This window comes from Trachinotus anak, unplaced genomic scaffold (assembly GCF_046630095.1).
Source record: "Trachinotus anak isolate AG129_WGS33_773 ecotype Australia unplaced genomic scaffold, CSIRO_AGI_Tana_v1 ptg000039l, whole genome shotgun sequence".
Lineage (NCBI taxonomy): Eukaryota > Metazoa > Chordata > Actinopteri > Carangiformes > Carangidae > Trachinotus > Trachinotus anak.
In genome coordinates, this window is record NW_027273890.1 from 1,421,926 (window position 1) to 1,439,673 (window position 17,748).

Here is a 17,748-nt window from a genome sequence, read left to right on the forward strand (position 1 = left end):
CTTTCTCGTGTTTGAACAAAGGTCGCAGCTAAAGCCAATTTAGCAGGAAGGCAGGGGTCCTGTTTACGCCTGGTGCTGATTTTCATGGACGTTCTGTTGCATTTAGATTAAAATATGAAACTACATGATGAATTTTTCAGATGTTAATGTGTTGTTGTTGTTGTTGTTATGCTTTATTTTACCTGTGGAGGGAAAATGTGGCGCTGACGGTATGAAGACCGAACAGTGGAAACACACACCGCACGGTCCAGGTCTCACTCTCTCTCAAGACTAAGATGACACTGTTAATGTGTTGTTGGCCTCATTTGTGCTGATCCATCCTGTCATCTTAGTTTAGCATGCTGACAATGCTAACAATGCTAATGTTAGAATGATGGAAATGCCATTGGTTTTGCAGCTATTTGGTAATAAACTAAAATATGGGACTAATTATGACGATGACCTGATGCTGGTGCCAAAGGAAAAGTTCGTCCCAATCTTTTCACAGCTCCTTCACTGACAGCGTCGACTTTCTCCATCACCTGCTGGTTCCCCTCCCTCAGCCTCCAGAACAGAACCCACTGCAGACCACAGTCACAGTCCGCTCCCAAACGACCAGACTTCCTGTCAGAGCCTGCCCCCAAACGCCATGGACAGGGGGCAGGATTCCAACCCTCTGTTCACCACGCTGGCCCTCGTCCCCCTGAACCAGGCCAGGACTGTATCAAGCAAAGCCTCTAGACCTGGACGAGTGTCAGGGATGAGTGAATGGATGGACAGGTGGATGGATGGATGGATGATGTTGTCAAAGACAAAAACAGAAAAAAAAACACGAACCCAGAGTCGTTGGTGTTCTCTGTATTTATTTTTTTCTTCTTTTCTCGTACTCCTGGAGGAGCATAAATATTTTACAGAGCGAGAACATCAGTTTGGTTATTTACAAGATATAATAAATGACGTACAACTCACAATGTCGGCTTGTGTTCAGAGCGCTGGAGGAGGAGGAGGAGGAGGGATGGGAAATGCAACAACTACACTCATTTTACCGTTCTGCTGAGAGGACGCGGCCCGCCTCCACTCTGATGTCACACAGACAGAAACAAACAGCTGAGAGACAGGGGCGACCAATCTGTGGCATGATGGCAGCCGCTTCCGGCAGGAAACAGCAGGAACGCGCATCTCCAGTGCTTCAGTCCATTTCTGCTTATTCTTAACCAACCCTCAGAATAAACTCTCAGAGGGTGAAGTGCTGCTTTAGCTCATTTAGACTGAGCCTCAGGACAATCTCAACTCTGACCCCGTCTCCAGAGCATCAGCCTGAACTCCAGACGTCCAGTCCGCCCCCTTTAGCTAACGAAATAAAACACGCTCCGCTTCAGCAGGACGGAGTCAACAGACCTTTCATACATCAGGAGGACAGTGGTGCACATCTGCACCTCGCTGGCTGCTGTGGTTTAAAAACAGTCACCAGAGATGCAGAGGAAGTCACAGCATGCTCGCTGATTTAACGTCCAGTCAACCCGGACTTGAGTCTCCCTGTTCCTCCCTCAGGGCTTCTCCCTGGAAAAGTTAAGGTCCTCTAAATAACTCATTTAGCTGAGCCGATCACATCTGTTCAACACAAGCACAAGAGCGTCACCACAGCCGAGACAGAACAGGGAGTCCAGGAGCTCTCATCAGGACCCGTAGAGATCCCTGCATCAGTCTGTTCAGCGTTAACAACCTGAACCTGGACCCACCACCTCAGAACAGAGCAGGTTGGATGGCAGCTATCGAGGTTTCAGTGAAACCAAGAACATTTCTCTTTTTTTCCTTAAATTTTATTCAAACACTGAATCACTTTCATTTTGCCTGTTGTGTTTTTATTTACAGATAATCAAATCTGTGCAGTGATGTGAGAGCAGCAGCGGCTGCATCGCATCATCAGCACCAGTCGCTCTGTGTGACAGAAGCAGCTGAAGACAAACAGCATCAGGGAACACGTGTGGCACAACTACTGCTCCTGCAAACAGTTCCCACGAGTCAGTGTGGACAGCAGGAGAGCGGTGTATCCATGGATGAATTACTTCAGGGGTCAGGGGTCAGGGGGCTTTACTGCAAAGTAAAGCTGCAACAATCAGTCGATGGAAAGAAAATTATTCTGCAGCTACTCTGATTATTGATGAACTGTTCCAGTTATTTGTCATTTGCTGCTTCCAGCTTCTCACATTTGAGGATTTGCTGCTTGTTTGTCTCATGTTCGATGTTGGATGGTTTAAGGCAAACGTGATGTTTCATACTCAAAACCGATTATACAGACAATAAAAATAATGGTTAGCTGCAGCCTGACAACAGAGTCTGTAGTAGAAGTAGTGGGTATTTTATCAGCTTCTGATAAACCCGGGGTTCAGTAAAGACTTGATGATCAGAGGATCTCTGCAACCCTGACTCTGCCATACGACCAGGACTCAGCAGCTGAACAACACTTTGCTTGTAGAAGGTGAAGAAATAACACTGAGGCAGGCTCTGAGTCTGAACACTGGTATTACACAGTGAGTGCTGTGGTGCTGATGCTGTAAAACTGAGGCCATTTCCTGAAGCTGCCACCACAGCTCAGTCAGTCCTTTATTCTCCTCCATTCCTGCTCAGAGACAACACACTGGAGAGGCCCGTGCTGAACTACCTGTGTATCAATGACGATAACAGGATCCATTACTTTGTCCTAACGACGGAACAGCAGCTTCTGCCTCCTGGTTCACAACAGAAACACGAAACCAGGAGTGTGGACGCAGCATCTGAATGTGAAGGTCTGTGTTTATTAACAGAGAGATTATCCCAACAAGTACCGAGTAAACAGACCGGTGCCTCTGGGGGGGGGGGTGTTTGTGCGTATCGACTGTGCAACACAAGCTGGAGGAAACATGGAGGGAGACGCAGGACTGAGACTAAAAAGGAGACCCCTCTCTCTCTCTCTCTCTCTCAGTGCTGCCATCACGCCACAGAGTCACCAACACAAAACTACATGTGTCCCCACTCGTCTCCTCTGCTGTCTCATCTCACTGTGGGGGAGGAGTGGTGGGCCGCTATGGGTTGTGTCTGGGGGAAGTGACAGAGGAAGTGCTTGGGAGGGGGAGGGGGGTGTGAGGAGGTCATGGAGGTCAAAGGACCAGGTTGCTTAGATGGGCAGCTGGAAGGTGATGTCCACTTGAGCTTCTTTAGCCAGAGAGACGATTTCAGAAAGCTTTACAACCTGAGAGAGAGAGAGAGAGAGAGAGAGAGAGAGAGAGAGAGAGAGAGAGAGAGAGAGAGAGAGAGAGAGAGAGAGAGAGAGAGAGAGAGAGAAAGAGAGAGAGATAAAGCTCCACATGTGTTTGTGATTATAAAGCAGGTCTAGGTTCTATATTAATACTGTGAAAGTATCAAAGCCTCAGTCCACAGAGAAATGCACACAGCCTGTATTATTTCTGTTCTAGTTTCTCAGTGTGACCCTGTCCGATGCACCTCTGTTTAGTTCCAACTTCCTCTGTTTGTATCAGAGTGATGAGAGCAGCTGCTGTAGACGCAGAGGCGGTCAAACATCAGCTCTGCATCTGTTTCTCTGTGGTCGCAGACTTCATCCATCCCTGAACATGGAGTCTGCATCCACTTCTATCAGAGGTACATCACCTGCTGACGCAGCTTCAGCATTAGGCTGCTTTTAAACCAGGGCTCAGATGTTTGATTGCTTTCTATTCAATTCATTTTGGATCATTTATTCACATCTTGCACTGCGCTGCTTTCATTAACCTGTTCAATCAGCCTTCTTCTTTCAGCTTTATTAAGCTTTATATTCGTCTTCCCATAGAGTCTTTGTTCTTTCCTTAATGCCTTTAACGTCTCATGAAGCACTTTGTGTTGCCTTGTTGTCGACAGGTGCTGCACAGGTAGACTCACCTTGTCAGGATGCAGCTGACATTTTGGAATAATCACATATTTGCTTTCTTAATGAGGGTTAGACGAGATGAACGAGACCAGTCTTATGTTTGTTCAGCACGGTTGCAGCTAATTAGCTTAGCTTAGCATAAAGACTGGAAACAACCAGCCAGCCAAACAAAACCCTCTAAATCTGATGAACATGTCACATCTGTTCCAGGCTTCTGCGTCCTGTGTGTGTGTGTGTGTGTGTGTGTGTGTGTGTGTGTGTGTGTGTGTGTGTACCATTTTGGCGGCCTCGTCCAGGTCGTCACAGGCCAGGATTTTCAGTGGACTGGCAGCGATCAGAGCTTTAGCATCGTCCACTCTCGTCCCTGCGAAACAAAGCAGAAAAGATTCAGGATTAGAAACATTTTATTTTCCACTCTGCAACAAACGCATCACAACTGTTAAACTTCAGGGTGTGCACCTGTGTCATTATTTCAAATCACTTCCCTTGTTGAAGGAAATATATATTAATATGAGGTCTTGAACCGGTGGCTGCAGACACTGCAGGGCGGTGAGGACAGATCTCTGTGCTGCTTCCTGATGAATCTGACACTGACTCTTATCAAACTTCAGATTACATCTTTACCCAGAAAACATCAAAACCTTAGTATGTAAAAGTGTCTCTGCTGCCTCCTTTCATTCTCTGATATGACAGGTTTTTAACCTTCTCCAGTCCTCTGCCTGGTTTTCACACACAGATGAAAACTGCCAGTGAAGCTGGATCAAGTGTAACGTGTGTGTCTCTGTTTATGCTCAGTGTGTCTTCACAGTGACACAGAGAGAGTTTCTCTCCACAGAGACACCAGGCAGGACGACCTGAACACCAACACCTCCTCAGACGTGTGAGGAGGAAAAACTTCAACATCAGACGTGTGAGGAGGAAAAACACCTGCAGTTTGAAGTTTCATAAAACGTGTAAACAGGCAGTTACAGAAGAATCCCTTTGGTATTTTAAAATATAATAAAATCTGCCAGTGAAATGATAATTACATGTGTAAAGAAGCTGCACATTCACAGCTTAAACTAAAGTGTGAATCTTAACATCACAACACCAAACATTTCCACAACAGAAACCTCCACCCTGAGGAAACCTGGGAAACGTCAGCTCTGGTTAGACTTAGACAGATGTGCAGAGGAATTTCTTCCAGCAAAGACTCAGTTCTCCAGGACACTGATTCACTTCATCAGCACAGGTGTAAATGTGCACATGTATTTATGAACATGATCATCACAACGTCTTCATTAATGTTTCACTGACGTGTGAAGAGGCTGAGGACCAGTGTCAGTTTGAACCGCTGCACTGACGGCGTCGCTGTGTTGTGAGGATGTGTGATGGTGCTCGCTGTGTGTTGTACCTTGTAACCGCACTACGATGGGGATCTTGAGGTCCAGGTCTCTCACAGCCATAATGATGCCCTGGGCGATGACATCACACCTCATGATGCCTCCGAAGATGTTGACCAGGATGGCCTGAACCTGCCACAGAGACACAAACATGAAACCGAGCCCTCGTTTACATTTACAAAGCGCCGCCATCAGAGGAAGCGTCCTGACAGGCTGCATGGTCAGCAGCAGGCGTGTTCTTACCTTCCTGTCAGAGGTGATGAGTTTGAAAGCCTCCGTCACCTGGTGAGCCGTGGCTCCGCCTCCGACATCCAGGAAGTTGGCCGGAGTGCCGCCATGGAGCTTGATGATGTCCATGGTGGCCATGGCCAGACCTGCGCCGTTCACTGCAAAGAACAAAGTCTGCGGTCAGAGCCAGGTCCTGCAGAGCGAGAGGGCGGGAACGTGAAGCACGCCGTGTGTTGGCGATGATTCAGGCAGGTCGCCACCAACAGCGCGCCATCACCTGCTGCACCATATCTGTACCACATCTCCCATCAGCCCCTGTGACCCTCACATCCCTCCTCACTTTGCTTCAGCAGACGTCACAGCCCAGCTCTGCTCTGATGACGTGATGGCGGCAGCTGTCCTGACATTTCCTGACTGTTTCATCCTGTCAAACCGCCGCTGCTCTGTGGACTGACTCTGAATCTACAGTCAAACAGGAAGCTTCACGAGATGCTGCCATGATTTAAGGAAACCGATGATGTCAATGATCAAATCTCACAGACTCATGAACCAGAGGCTTCATCCAGAGACAGTTGCAACAAGTTTGAGCCGTTAAAGAGAGTCTGCTTATTCTGACTCGAACAACACGCTGGTACAAGCGCAGCCAGAGGGACAGGTATTATCACAGGGGAATATTTTTACAATATTTATCTATTATTCTATCTTATGTTTCAGTTGTTTTATTTAATAATACATCATTATATTATTATATTTTATATTTCAGATCTTCTTTTAATAATATCTAATTATATCATGGTATTTGATGTGTCTGGTGTCGGTGATGCTGCCACTCATCAGCTGTTCATGCTGAGGTTCAAAGTGCAGTGAGCAGAGCAGTGAGGGTGAAACTCTGCAGCAGAGCAGCAAAACCTTATGAAGAAGATTGAAACTGTGGGGAAACATCACAATATTCTATATTATTGAATATTGGCCCAAACTTAGAACAAAGCACAGGAAGGTTCAGGATGAGAACATGAAAATGTCCCTGTTTGAATCTGTTTCAGTAAAACGTGTGGTTTTCTCTCAGCAGCAGATATTTCTGACAGATGGGGAACATCTGATCATCAGATGATGCTCTTCAATCCCAGTTAATCTAAAAAAGCAAACACTGGGAACACTGAGCGTGCACCAACCCAGGCAGCCGATGGTTCCGTCCAGGCCGATGTAGTTGAGGTCGGCCTTGGCGGCCTGCCGGTCCCGGGGGTCCTCCTGGGTCCAGTCCTGCATGTCGAACACCTTCTGCTGGCGGTACGCGGCGTTGGAGTCAAAGTTGATCTTGGCGTCCATGCACATCACTGTCGACAAGCAGACACATGAGAGTTTGGATTTAGCGGAAGATTAACAGAGTCCGTCTGTTCACGTCCCAAACTCCATCTGAGAGAGAGAGAGAGAGACACACAGAGACAGAGAGAGAGAGACAGAGACAGAGAGAGAGAGGGGGAAGGACAGAGAGAGAGACAGAGAGAGACAGAGACAGAGAGAGAGAGAGAGAGAGAGACAGAGACAGAGACAGAGAGAGAGAGACAGAGACAGAGAGAGAGAGACAGAGACAGAGACAGAGACAGAGAGACAGAGACAGAGAGAGAGAGAGAGGGGTCCTCTTCTTCCTCTCTGCACCACATTAAGTCAAACAGCAGCTGATTTAAATGCTTCATGTTAAACGTGCTCAGAAACATCAACATGTTCACATTCAGTTCCTGTTAATCACATTTTCCAGCTGCGGTTCACTGACCTTCTCCTTTACTCTCAGTTAATTCTCTTTTTCATGTCTCAGGTTTTTCAGAACCAACATCATTACAACTACAGCAGGACAGAAGATCACTTCTTTATTTATTTTTTACTAAAATTTAAATCTTTCACTTTATAACGAGAAACCGTTCATGTGTTACTGTCATGGTAACAGCTCACTCTGAGCGTCAGAAACTTGTGGGTGACGTCACAGAGGCTCCGCCCATCTTTATTTACAGTCTCATATTCATACCCACAGGTTCTAATGTGAGCCAGATCTCACTGAACACACACTCGCCTGTATGAGAACAGTATTATTTATTATATTTTATATAATTATATTTTATGATTATTTTGTGGTGGTCATCCTCACACCTCATCACCACACAGTTTCCTTCAGCGGTTGTTGTAGTTTAATCACAGTGTGATTAACAGATTTTTCCCCAAACACATTTTAAAGTCAGAGTGAAGTTAATGCAACTTTATGACAGTAAAGTTAACTTTATGATCCAATCCAGTTTCAAGCCCTGTCAATCATATTTATGAGAAACCCCGCCCTTTAACTAGCGTTCGTGTGTGTGTGTGTGTGTGTGTGTGTGTGTGTGTGTGTGTGTGTGTGTGTGTGTGTGCGTGCGTGTACCGATGCCGGAGGAGTCCTCCACCATGGGGTTGATCTCGACCATGGAGGCGTCGTATTTGATGAACACGTTGTACAGTTTGACCATGTTCTCCGCCGCCTCGTTGATCAGCGCCGGCGGGAAGCCCATCTTCTGCGCCACCTGCAGCACAGAACATTTCATCACACGTCCACAGCAGTGGTGGTTTCATCACAGCTGCAGCTGGACGGAGGGGTAACGTCAGCAGCAGTGAAAATAACTACAGGGGCGTGAAGTGTTAAATCATATCGATCATACAGTGATTTGATCTAGATTTCAACTTTCTCCCACCCTCCAATATTTTTAGGAAAATGAATCAACATGAAGAAAAAAGCTGAAGAAGCAGCAGAAACAGTGGAAACACAGAGAACCTGCTGCTTTTCATGAACCTCATTCAGTTTTACAAAGATGTCTCAGCAGACAGGAACAAACAAACAGTGAAGGCACGTCGATGAAGCTGCATCTACGCGGAGAGCCCTGCAATCAGCTGCTCCTCTGTCAGATATATTGAGCCTCTGCTCGCACTATGACAAGCAACACATTCAATATCCAGAGCCCAGAGGCTGCCACACACATGACGGGCACACAGAGCAGAGGAAACAATACATTCACCTCCAGATTCAGACCGAAGGTGAAAAAACTCCAAACACGGAAACACAGAAAACGTCTGGACATTAAAAACCGAGCAGAGCAGCTTTAATCTCAGTCTCTGACTCTCTGCTTCTGTTTCTACAAATAAGTGCTGCACCCATGAGTGAATTGGCTTTCGTTTTGGTGCATTCACATCACTTGTTATGAGAGAAACTCTGCAGGGCTGTGACATGTGTCTGTGGACTTTATGAAACATATACACCAAGACCTGAGACGCTGTAAAACAGGAAGCAGCTTTGGCCTCAGGCCACGTTTTTAATAATCCATTAGGTGGCAGCCAGAACATAATCAAAGGTTAATTTAATTATTTATTAAAATGATTCATAAAAATGTCACTGTTCACATGTGGCACAGTCACGTTATACGCATGGCTGATTTATTGTTTTCATATCACACATGAACGTCTGTGATTTCAGAGGTTTGTCAAACAACAGAACTTTGAAACTTTCTGTCAGAACCTTTCAGAATAAAAGCTCACAATAGCTTGAAATAAACTGTTGCTGCAAAAAAACAAAAAAACTACAACTTTATTTTGTAGGCAAAATTGCTAAAGATGAAGTGATTCTGTGTGACTGTGTCTGTCATTCACGCAACATGGATAAAGGTTTAATAATCATCTTCAGGTTGGGTGGGGGGGGGGTTATCTGCGTGGACATTAAAGCTAAATGTGGGACTGTCAGCCTGATGTTGCAGGATAATAAAAAACAGTGGATCATCAAAATAATGTACCAGGCCAGAAACATGAGGGGCTGTGATCTCTCCTCTGTGTTTTCAGTTCAGTCCTGAATGTTCCATCATCATTAACATAAAATGTGCTCTGTGGAATTATTTGGCCTCTGTACGCTCTCGGATGTGGGCCGCCAACATTTTTGAGATTTTCAAGTGGCAATGAGTTGGAAAAGGTTGGAATCTGTCACAGATGACTGTGGAGATTTGCTGTTGTTACAGGTTTGTTGTTGACGTGATGATTATTTTCAAAGGACGTGTCAGTTTCATATTCCAGACATGAGAAAATACAGCTGTCAAACAGGAAATGTTGGTATTATCAGAATAAAAGCACCATCATCAGTCTTATTAAACTAGTGGGAGAGATAACCAGACAGAGACTGAACCTGTGTCCTGCTGGGAAAATAGTTTAGTACCCCGACCCTCCTCTTCGATTTCTCCTGCAGCCCAAACCACACATCTGGAACATCTGCAGTTGGCTCTGCGGCTCCTTCCCTCTACTATTGATCCTACCTTGATCGCCTGCTCCATCTTGATGCCCTCCACAATGTCGATGGGCTCCTTCACGATGGCGTCTGGATTTTCTGCTGCGACGTCTTCGATGTTCACGCCCCCCTGCGAGCTGCCAATCAGGACGGGGCCCTGAGGGATGAAGGAGCAGCCGATGAGGACTTAACAGTTACTGTCTGAATTAGAAAATGTCTGAGACTTTGATTTGATCCTGGTTTGAGCTTCAGGTTTTTGTTCCTGACATTTTTAGCTGAGATGAAAATGTGGTAAAAGAAGCTCAGCGTCTAGATTCTGTTCAGTCTGATTTTGACTTTAAAAAGAAAAATCTGTTTAAAAGAGCTCACAGCTACAGATTTTCCTTCTCTGAAATGCTGTTTGAAGGTCAAACAGACTGTTGGAGGAAGAAGACGCAGGTTTTTACACATGAAATCAACTTTACAGTTACATCAGATTTTAGACCAATGAGCCTGAGCAGGAACTGACTGTCATCTCCACCTTTGGTGCTTCGCTGCCATCTACTGGCAGAATTCAGCATAACCTCTGTGTGTGTGTGTGTGTGTGTGTGTGTGTGTACTTGTACTTAAAATGGTAAATGGACTGCTTATATAGCGCTTTTCTAGTCTTTTCTAGTCTTACTGACCACTGCGGCTCACGCTTTACAATGTGAGCCGCATTCACCCATTCACACACACATACATACAGCACTTACATCTACAGTGGAGTGCTTCTAACATTCACACACACTCATACACTGATGGGACAGCCACCAGAGGCAGTTTGGGGTTCAGTGCCTTGCCCAAGGACACTTCGACATGTGGACCGGAGGAGCCGGGGATCGAACCACCGACCTTCTGATAAGTGGATGGCCCGCTCTACCTCCTGAGCCACAGCCACCCACTTGCTACACAGTAAGGACCAAAAAAAGTATTTTACTAACAGAGTGAGGACATTTTGGGAAAGTGAGGACATTTTGGCCGGTCCTCACTTTTTGAGACACCTTCAAATCACATGTTGAGGGTTAAGACTTGGTTTTAGAGTTAAGGTTAGAATTAGGTTTAAGTTAAGGTTAGGGTCAGGGTTAGGGTTAGGCACTCAGTTGTGATGGTTAAGGTTAGGGTAAGGGGCTAGGGAATGCATTATGTCAATGAGTGTCCTCACAAAGATAGAAGTACAAGTGCATGTGTGTGTGTGTGTGTGTGTTCCCTCACCTGGTAGGACCTCTCCATGGTGATGGCGAAGTAGTACTCTCTGCGTGGGTACCTGCGCTCGCAGATGAACACCTGGTTGCAGATGCGACCCGCCTCCCCGGTCTGCTTGGTGTAGAGCTTTCGACCAATCATCTGGGACGAAATGTCACGGGCCTCCTCTGGACTGGAGAGGAAGAGGAGGAAGAAGAGGAGGAAGAAGAGGAGGAAGAGGAGGAAGGAAATAAGACTGTGTTTCTCACAAAGTTGCATCTACGACTTTGTAACACAGGCACATCAGCCAGCTGCCAACTGTTTTCAGTATTGACACATATTGTTTTCTTGATTGATGAACTGATTGTTTTGATAAGCAGGAGAGAATGAGTGGATGGATTAACGCATTTAAAATGATTCATTATTTGAGGTCAGTGAAGTCTTTGTGGACTCGAGCCTCTGCAGCTCACTGCAGTGACACTTCAGTTCTTTCAGGCCTTCAGCAAAGTGAACTGTGAACTCTGTCGTCAGTGGATCAGCTTCAAACACTGAAATGAAGAGTGAGGAGCTGCTGATGAAGAGCCGCAGCTCCTCATCATCAGCACCGGTGTCCTGCTGTGGCTGTGTGTGCTGCACTGTGACGGTCCTGTGACGTCTTCATACCACGGTAACCACAGGTGTCACGTCATCAAATCAACCAGGTCTGACATTACTATTATACAGCGGCTCAGTTATGGAGGTCTGAGTGAGGACAGAGGCCGGAGTACTCACGAGTAGACGATCCTCACTCCTCCCTTCAGTCCGCCCTCGAACGTCCCCTTCCCTCTGCCCCCGGCCAGAACCTGAGCTTTCACCACCAGGTCCTTAGAGCCTGACAAACACAAACACATGTCAGGAAAACACTGCATTAACTGCAGGACTGAACCTAAACTCTGAGTGTCACTGCTGAAACCATGAGTCAGTCAGGGGACAGATACTGAGCAGATGTGATGGAGACATGAGGCCTGATCCAACAGCTGAGTATCTGCTCTCTGATCTGGAGGATCAGGGTCAGAACCGTGTCACCCGTCTGTGGATTTATGCTCCAACTTCTTACTGTCACTGACACCACTGAGGCAGAGGAGGCTATGTTTAGACTGTGTGTGTGTGTGTGTGTGTCTACACACTCAACAGCCCTGCCTTCAGCTATTTAAAACCTACACACACAAACACACACAAACACACACAAACACACAAACGTCCTTGAACACAACTGAACTGTGTCAGCTACACTGGGTTTGTCAATGAGGGCGACGGACTCAGGACTTGATCTGCACCTGTTGGTTTACTTGTTCTTTGATGAGACTGATACAGATTCAAAACAAAACTTTATAACTTCAGCTGCTTGTTTTCACACAACTTTTCACTTTTGAGAACAAGAAAGAGAAGAAAAACTATTTATAGAAAAACTTACATATTTTTGTCGAAGTAAAGAATCAAAAATCAGTTTTGAATCATATCAGCAAAAAAAGTAATAAAAAATAAAGTGATAGTGGTAGTCCAGGCTGATAAGAGCCAATCAGGAGCCAGACTACAACACAACCCTGGAGGTTTAGACTGAAACGGGTCCAGCAGCGTTTCTGGAAGTCTCTGTTTGAGGGGCTGACGTCATGTGATCACTGTTGCCCTGCGAGCTCGTCGCAGCTTACCGATCTGCTTGGCCACGGTGTAGGCCTCCTCCGAGGAGCTTGCCACCATGCCGGCGGGCACAGAGATGCCGGCTTCTTTCAGCAGCCCGATGCTCATGTACTCGTGTAGGGACAGGTTCCTCTGTTGCTGCAGGTGGGGGGGCTGCAGCTGGGATACATGGCCTCCAAACAGGCCTGAAGACCCACCAAGCACCTGGAGGAAACAGGGGCTCATTAATATTCAAACACTTGTTAAAGCTCAGATTTCTCCAACCGGTGGCTTCATAACACAGAAGTGGCTGAAATCTGCACTTTAAAGAAACTAAAAAACTTCAACAAGTATGAGTTTTATTTTCTGAACGGTGCACGATGAGAAACACAATACAGGTGAGAGGATTTATTCATTCATCTTTGGAACATCTGCATCAGGGTCAGAGTTCACACAGCACAGGCAGAGTGAAACTGTGCCCCACACCCACACACCCACACACACACACACACCATCCTGAGTGAGTGTCTTACACCAGAGGAGAAGTGTGTACACTCGGCAGGAGAACCAGCAACAGTGGAAACTTGACTGTGGATGTGAAACTGGTTCCAGTGTTTCTCAGACTCACTCAGCTGCACGTCACACACACACACACACACACACACACACACACACACACACACACACACACACACACACACACACACACACACACACACACACACAGGACGGTGGTGTGGTGTGTGTGCTGCTGCGTCAGTGTTTATACAACAGACTGCTAATCTGCTGCACCTCCTCACACTGAGGTAATCTACACAACTGACACACAACTCATCTCCGGCTGCAGCTACACTGATTTTCATCATCGACTGATCTGCTGATTGTTTTGACTCATCATTAGACAGTAAACTGTAAAAAAAAAAAAAAGAAAAAAAAAAGATGATTAATGATCATCTGAGAACGTTTGGAATTTTCTCAGTATGTTTCCTTGAAAAATTAATCAATTATCAAAATATTTGCTGATTATTTTCACTGTTCACTGACATTTCATGGACCAAACGACTAACTGACTAGTCGAGACAAATCAATAAAGAAGACAACCACCGGTCCTGGCTGTCAGTGGAGTTAGATATTAGTTTTTTATTGATTCCTGAAAGTGGAGATCAGATCCCTTGTTCCATTTCTGCGTCTGTCTCTCAGCTGCAGGACACTCCTCTCGCCAGCTTCAGTCCTGAGCTCCTCAAACACACTAAATATAAACTGGGAGCACGTGACCTGACACAAAAACACCCAGCACAGAAAACAGATTAGTTACCTACAGAGTTAACTAGTTTACAGCTGGTTTAACCAGCTGTGCAGCAGCAGCTTCATGTCTCTGTGGCGAAAACATCAGGAGCTCTGACGTTTTATTCATCACAACGATGGTGGATGTGTTTTTCAGTTATTAACATTATTTGTCACGATGACTAAATATTTTTTTAAATAGTTGGTGAAACATGAATTAAACAACTTTCCACCCAACTCTGTGACATATATTCTATCAGCCTGTTACACTAAAATAAACCTGTTTAAAACAAAACTGAACTGATGTTCATGTCTTTAACTAATACAAGTGTGGAGAAGTGACAGTGACTCTGTATTGGAAAGTGACACGACAAGCTAATGCTAACGTTGGCTATGTAGCAATAGCAAAACTTCCAAATGGCTCCTTTAAGGAAACTGAGTTGAATAATAAAATAGCAGTTGAGACTGTTGCCTTGTTTCCCTCAGGTCTGAAAGATGCATCACAGAGCTCGTCAGATATTTGAAGGCACAAAGTAACAAGCAGCAGAAAACAACCCACAGAGTGACACAGCCACACTGCTGCTCCCAGTGAAGACAGATGGTACAAAACAACACCCAGAACATACAGTCTGCAGGTCTTCCTCTCAGGCTGCCTGAGAGGCAAAACCCAGGGCGGGAAAAACCTGAACACATTTGCTGCTTCACCTGCTGCTCCTCAAAGGCTCACTGTAAAAATACTGGACGTAAAAGTCCTGCAGTGACGAGATCACGTCAACAACGTCACAAAAATCAGCAGAACATGTTGAAAAGTCTTCAAAATAAAAGTCTCCTGTGACTGTTAGACTGTTATCCATTATACCATTAGATTATTCCTACTGATGCTCAAAGTGTAAGGAGCACTTTACTGCTGTGGTTGGTTAAGGTGGAGCTCATTGTTAACTATTTCACATAAGACTGCAACTAATGATGGTTTTTATTCTGGATTTATGTTCTGATCATTTTCATGCAGTGGTGAAAATATTGAGAAAACCTCATCACCACAAATCACATGAAGGAAAGTGAAACCTTCACAGTGTTGAAACAAAATTTAAAGGAAAAGCAGCAAACGGTCCCATTTGAGAAGCTGGAGCCATGAAGTGTTTCAACGACTTCAACAATTATCAGAATAGTTGTTTATCACCTGTTTCAGCTCTACTTGTGTATATCCTGAGTATCTAATCTACACTGAAGCATCATGTTTTTAAGCTCTTTGTGTGTTGTCATCAGTAAAGGCACTGTGAGGTAACTGCAGGGCAGTGACGAGTTGAATATTTCTCTCTGACGTGGTGGAGCAGAAGAACAAAGCAGCAGCAACTTTAAAATGTAAGCAGTGACGACATCTTCATTTCAGATGCAAACACTGTGTGATGCTGAATCACCATTCAATCAATGTGGCCCCGTCTTTGAATCTGTGCCCCCACTCAAGAGCTTCTAAACTCACCTGACAATAATCAATTACATCTGTTCACTTAGACGAATGTGCAATGTATTGAAGAATATTACTACCATTGTGCAGTGCATGTTCAGAACATCGTATAGTTATGAAGCGAGCTACTTCTACTTTTATTACTAACATTTTTATACTTTAGTTACTGTGTAGAATTGAGTCTTGATCTGTGTTGTTTTTCCACCTCCCTCATTGTTTTTGTGATTTATGTGAAGTCTAAGATCTAGAGAACCTTACAGGATCGGCCCACAGCTTGTGTGAGAGAGTCTGAGTGTGACAGCAGCAGATTCATGTTGTTCCACCTGCTGTGATTGATCTGCCTGTGCACATACGTGTAGAGTAATGGCACATTTTCTGCCCCGCAGCAGATCGACTTGTCTGCGGACTCATCCCCCGGTGTCCGTGCTGTGTTCACGGCCCGTGCCTGCAGTGAGGGCTGGGGTCCCGGGTGCGATGGCGCAGGGCTCAGGGTGGAGGTCACAGAGCTGCACCGACCGGCGCCCGCCGCACACACTCAGGCCCTAACACGCCCTTTAAACCCACACGCAGGTGTGACCAGGTACCCCGAGGCTGAGAGGACGCCAGAGCCAGTTTTACTGCTGCGTCAGCCCGGCTCAGCAGCACTGACGGCCGGCCACGCTAACGCTAGCTCCCCGCTACTTAGCATGTTAGCCAAAACAATCGGAAACTCAATGAATGTCAAATTTGACCCTGTCACTGTTTCCTCCACCGCGGCCGTGAGAGGAGGCGCAGCCCGGCGGCAGGCGCCTCCTCTCACGGCCGCGGACCTCCGCTTCAACCGGGACTCACACTCACCTTGGAAGCGGAGCTGATCGTGTTCCTGGCCCCTGAGTTTCTCAGGCTAGCCGTCAAACGGCCGCAGATCAGGGACGTCGCCATGTCTCCCTCTAGAGCGGAGTAATTACTGCGCATGCGTCGTGACCTGCAAAGTCGGGTTCCCCCGTGCTGCCTTCCGTGCTGTCGGAAATTATAGAATCGTTTCAAAAATAAAGGCTCAAAGTAGATCAGAAAACTGATCAGAGTAGCTCGATGAAGTGGTGAAAGTAAATATGTACATTTACTCAAGTCCTTCTATTTGAACACAGGTTTTGAGGTGCTTTCACTTTACATGAGTATTTCTATTCCCTGCTTCTTTATACTTGTACTCCACCACAACTCAGATATATTGTAGACATATTGTACTTAATCATTTACCAGTTTTCAAATTATTATTTAATATCAAGAAACATGATAACCTTTTAAAATGCAACACAAAACCACTTCCAAAAAACATTGAAAGCACGATGCAAAGAGGGTGAAGTATTTAATATTTTGCAAAAAAAAAAGTGGTAAAATAAAGTATTTAAAAGCAGCTCCACCACGAGCAGCTACAACAGTGAAATGCTGATGAAGCTCTGATGCATCAATATCAACAATCTGATAACATCATACATGATCATTTATTGATAATACTTCAGTATTGTAGGATTTTGAATACATTCCTACATTGTTGTATTGATACTTCTTCCATCACAGCTGACATGTGAATTTTATCATGAAGAGAAAACTCAGTTATTACCAGGTATTTGTTGTAAAGTAACACAATCATTATTGGTAAATTTATTCCTTAGAATCTCTGCTACGTGCCAGGTGAGTGAGTCTTTATAACCTCTCCATGCCATGATTTTAAAACTAAAACATTTAAACACTAAAGTCACACTGCTCGAGTTAAGCCATCTTCGCTTTCTCATTTTAATACGTGATATGTATTTATGACAATCACTGACACTGGGAGTTTACAAAAAGACCTTGAATGCAGCACCGCCAAGGCCCAGTCACAGTGTAAATATAGCCTCCTTCTGGCCTTTAACCTACATTCACACAATCAGCAGGAGCCACTCAGGTCCTTCACTGATGTTAAACCACCAACACAGCAAAGCAAGAGTGAAAGTCCTGCATTTAAAATGCTACATCAGTAAAGTACAGTGATGTTATTAAACATTATCAGCAAAATTGGCTTAATGTATCAAAAGGAAAAGTGCCTGTGACTGATGACGTCTCTTTTCTAAAACTAACTCACAAACATCTGTGTGGGCCCCACCTATGTCAGATAAAAAGTAAGTCACATAAAGGTAGGGCAGGAATTTAGTGGAGTTGAAATATTAAGTATTCGAAAATGGAAATACTGAAGTATAAGTACTGCCAATCATATTGTATAACATAGGGCAATTATTAATCCATCTACAGTTACTGATCCAGTGTTTTCAAGGCTTTTAAACTTGTGTCTCTGAAATATTTCAGGTTGTGTTTAATGTCAGAGTTACGTTGTTCACATTTCTCCTTG

The 17,748-nt window shown here is 45.1% G+C and overlaps 1 protein-coding gene across 1 annotated transcript; it reads right to left on the reverse strand.

The window, feature by feature from the left end:
- Positions 1 to 822: 822 nt before the first annotated feature.
- sucla2 (succinate-CoA ligase ADP-forming subunit beta) lies at positions 823 to 16,337 on the reverse strand. The gene is made up of 11 exons (XM_071472570.1): positions 16,221 to 16,337; positions 12,667 to 12,859; positions 11,750 to 11,849; positions 11,009 to 11,171; positions 9,804 to 9,932; positions 7,898 to 8,036; positions 6,663 to 6,824; positions 5,506 to 5,648; positions 5,274 to 5,394; positions 4,156 to 4,244; positions 823 to 3,208 (listed from the first exon to the last, which is right to left on the reverse strand). The coding sequence occupies exons 1-11, from the start codon at positions 16,335 to 16,337 to the stop codon at positions 3,134 to 3,136; spliced, it is 1,431 nt and encodes a 476-aa protein (XP_071328671.1). The 3' UTR covers positions 823 to 3,133.
- Positions 16,338 to 17,748: the final 1,411 nt, after the last annotated feature.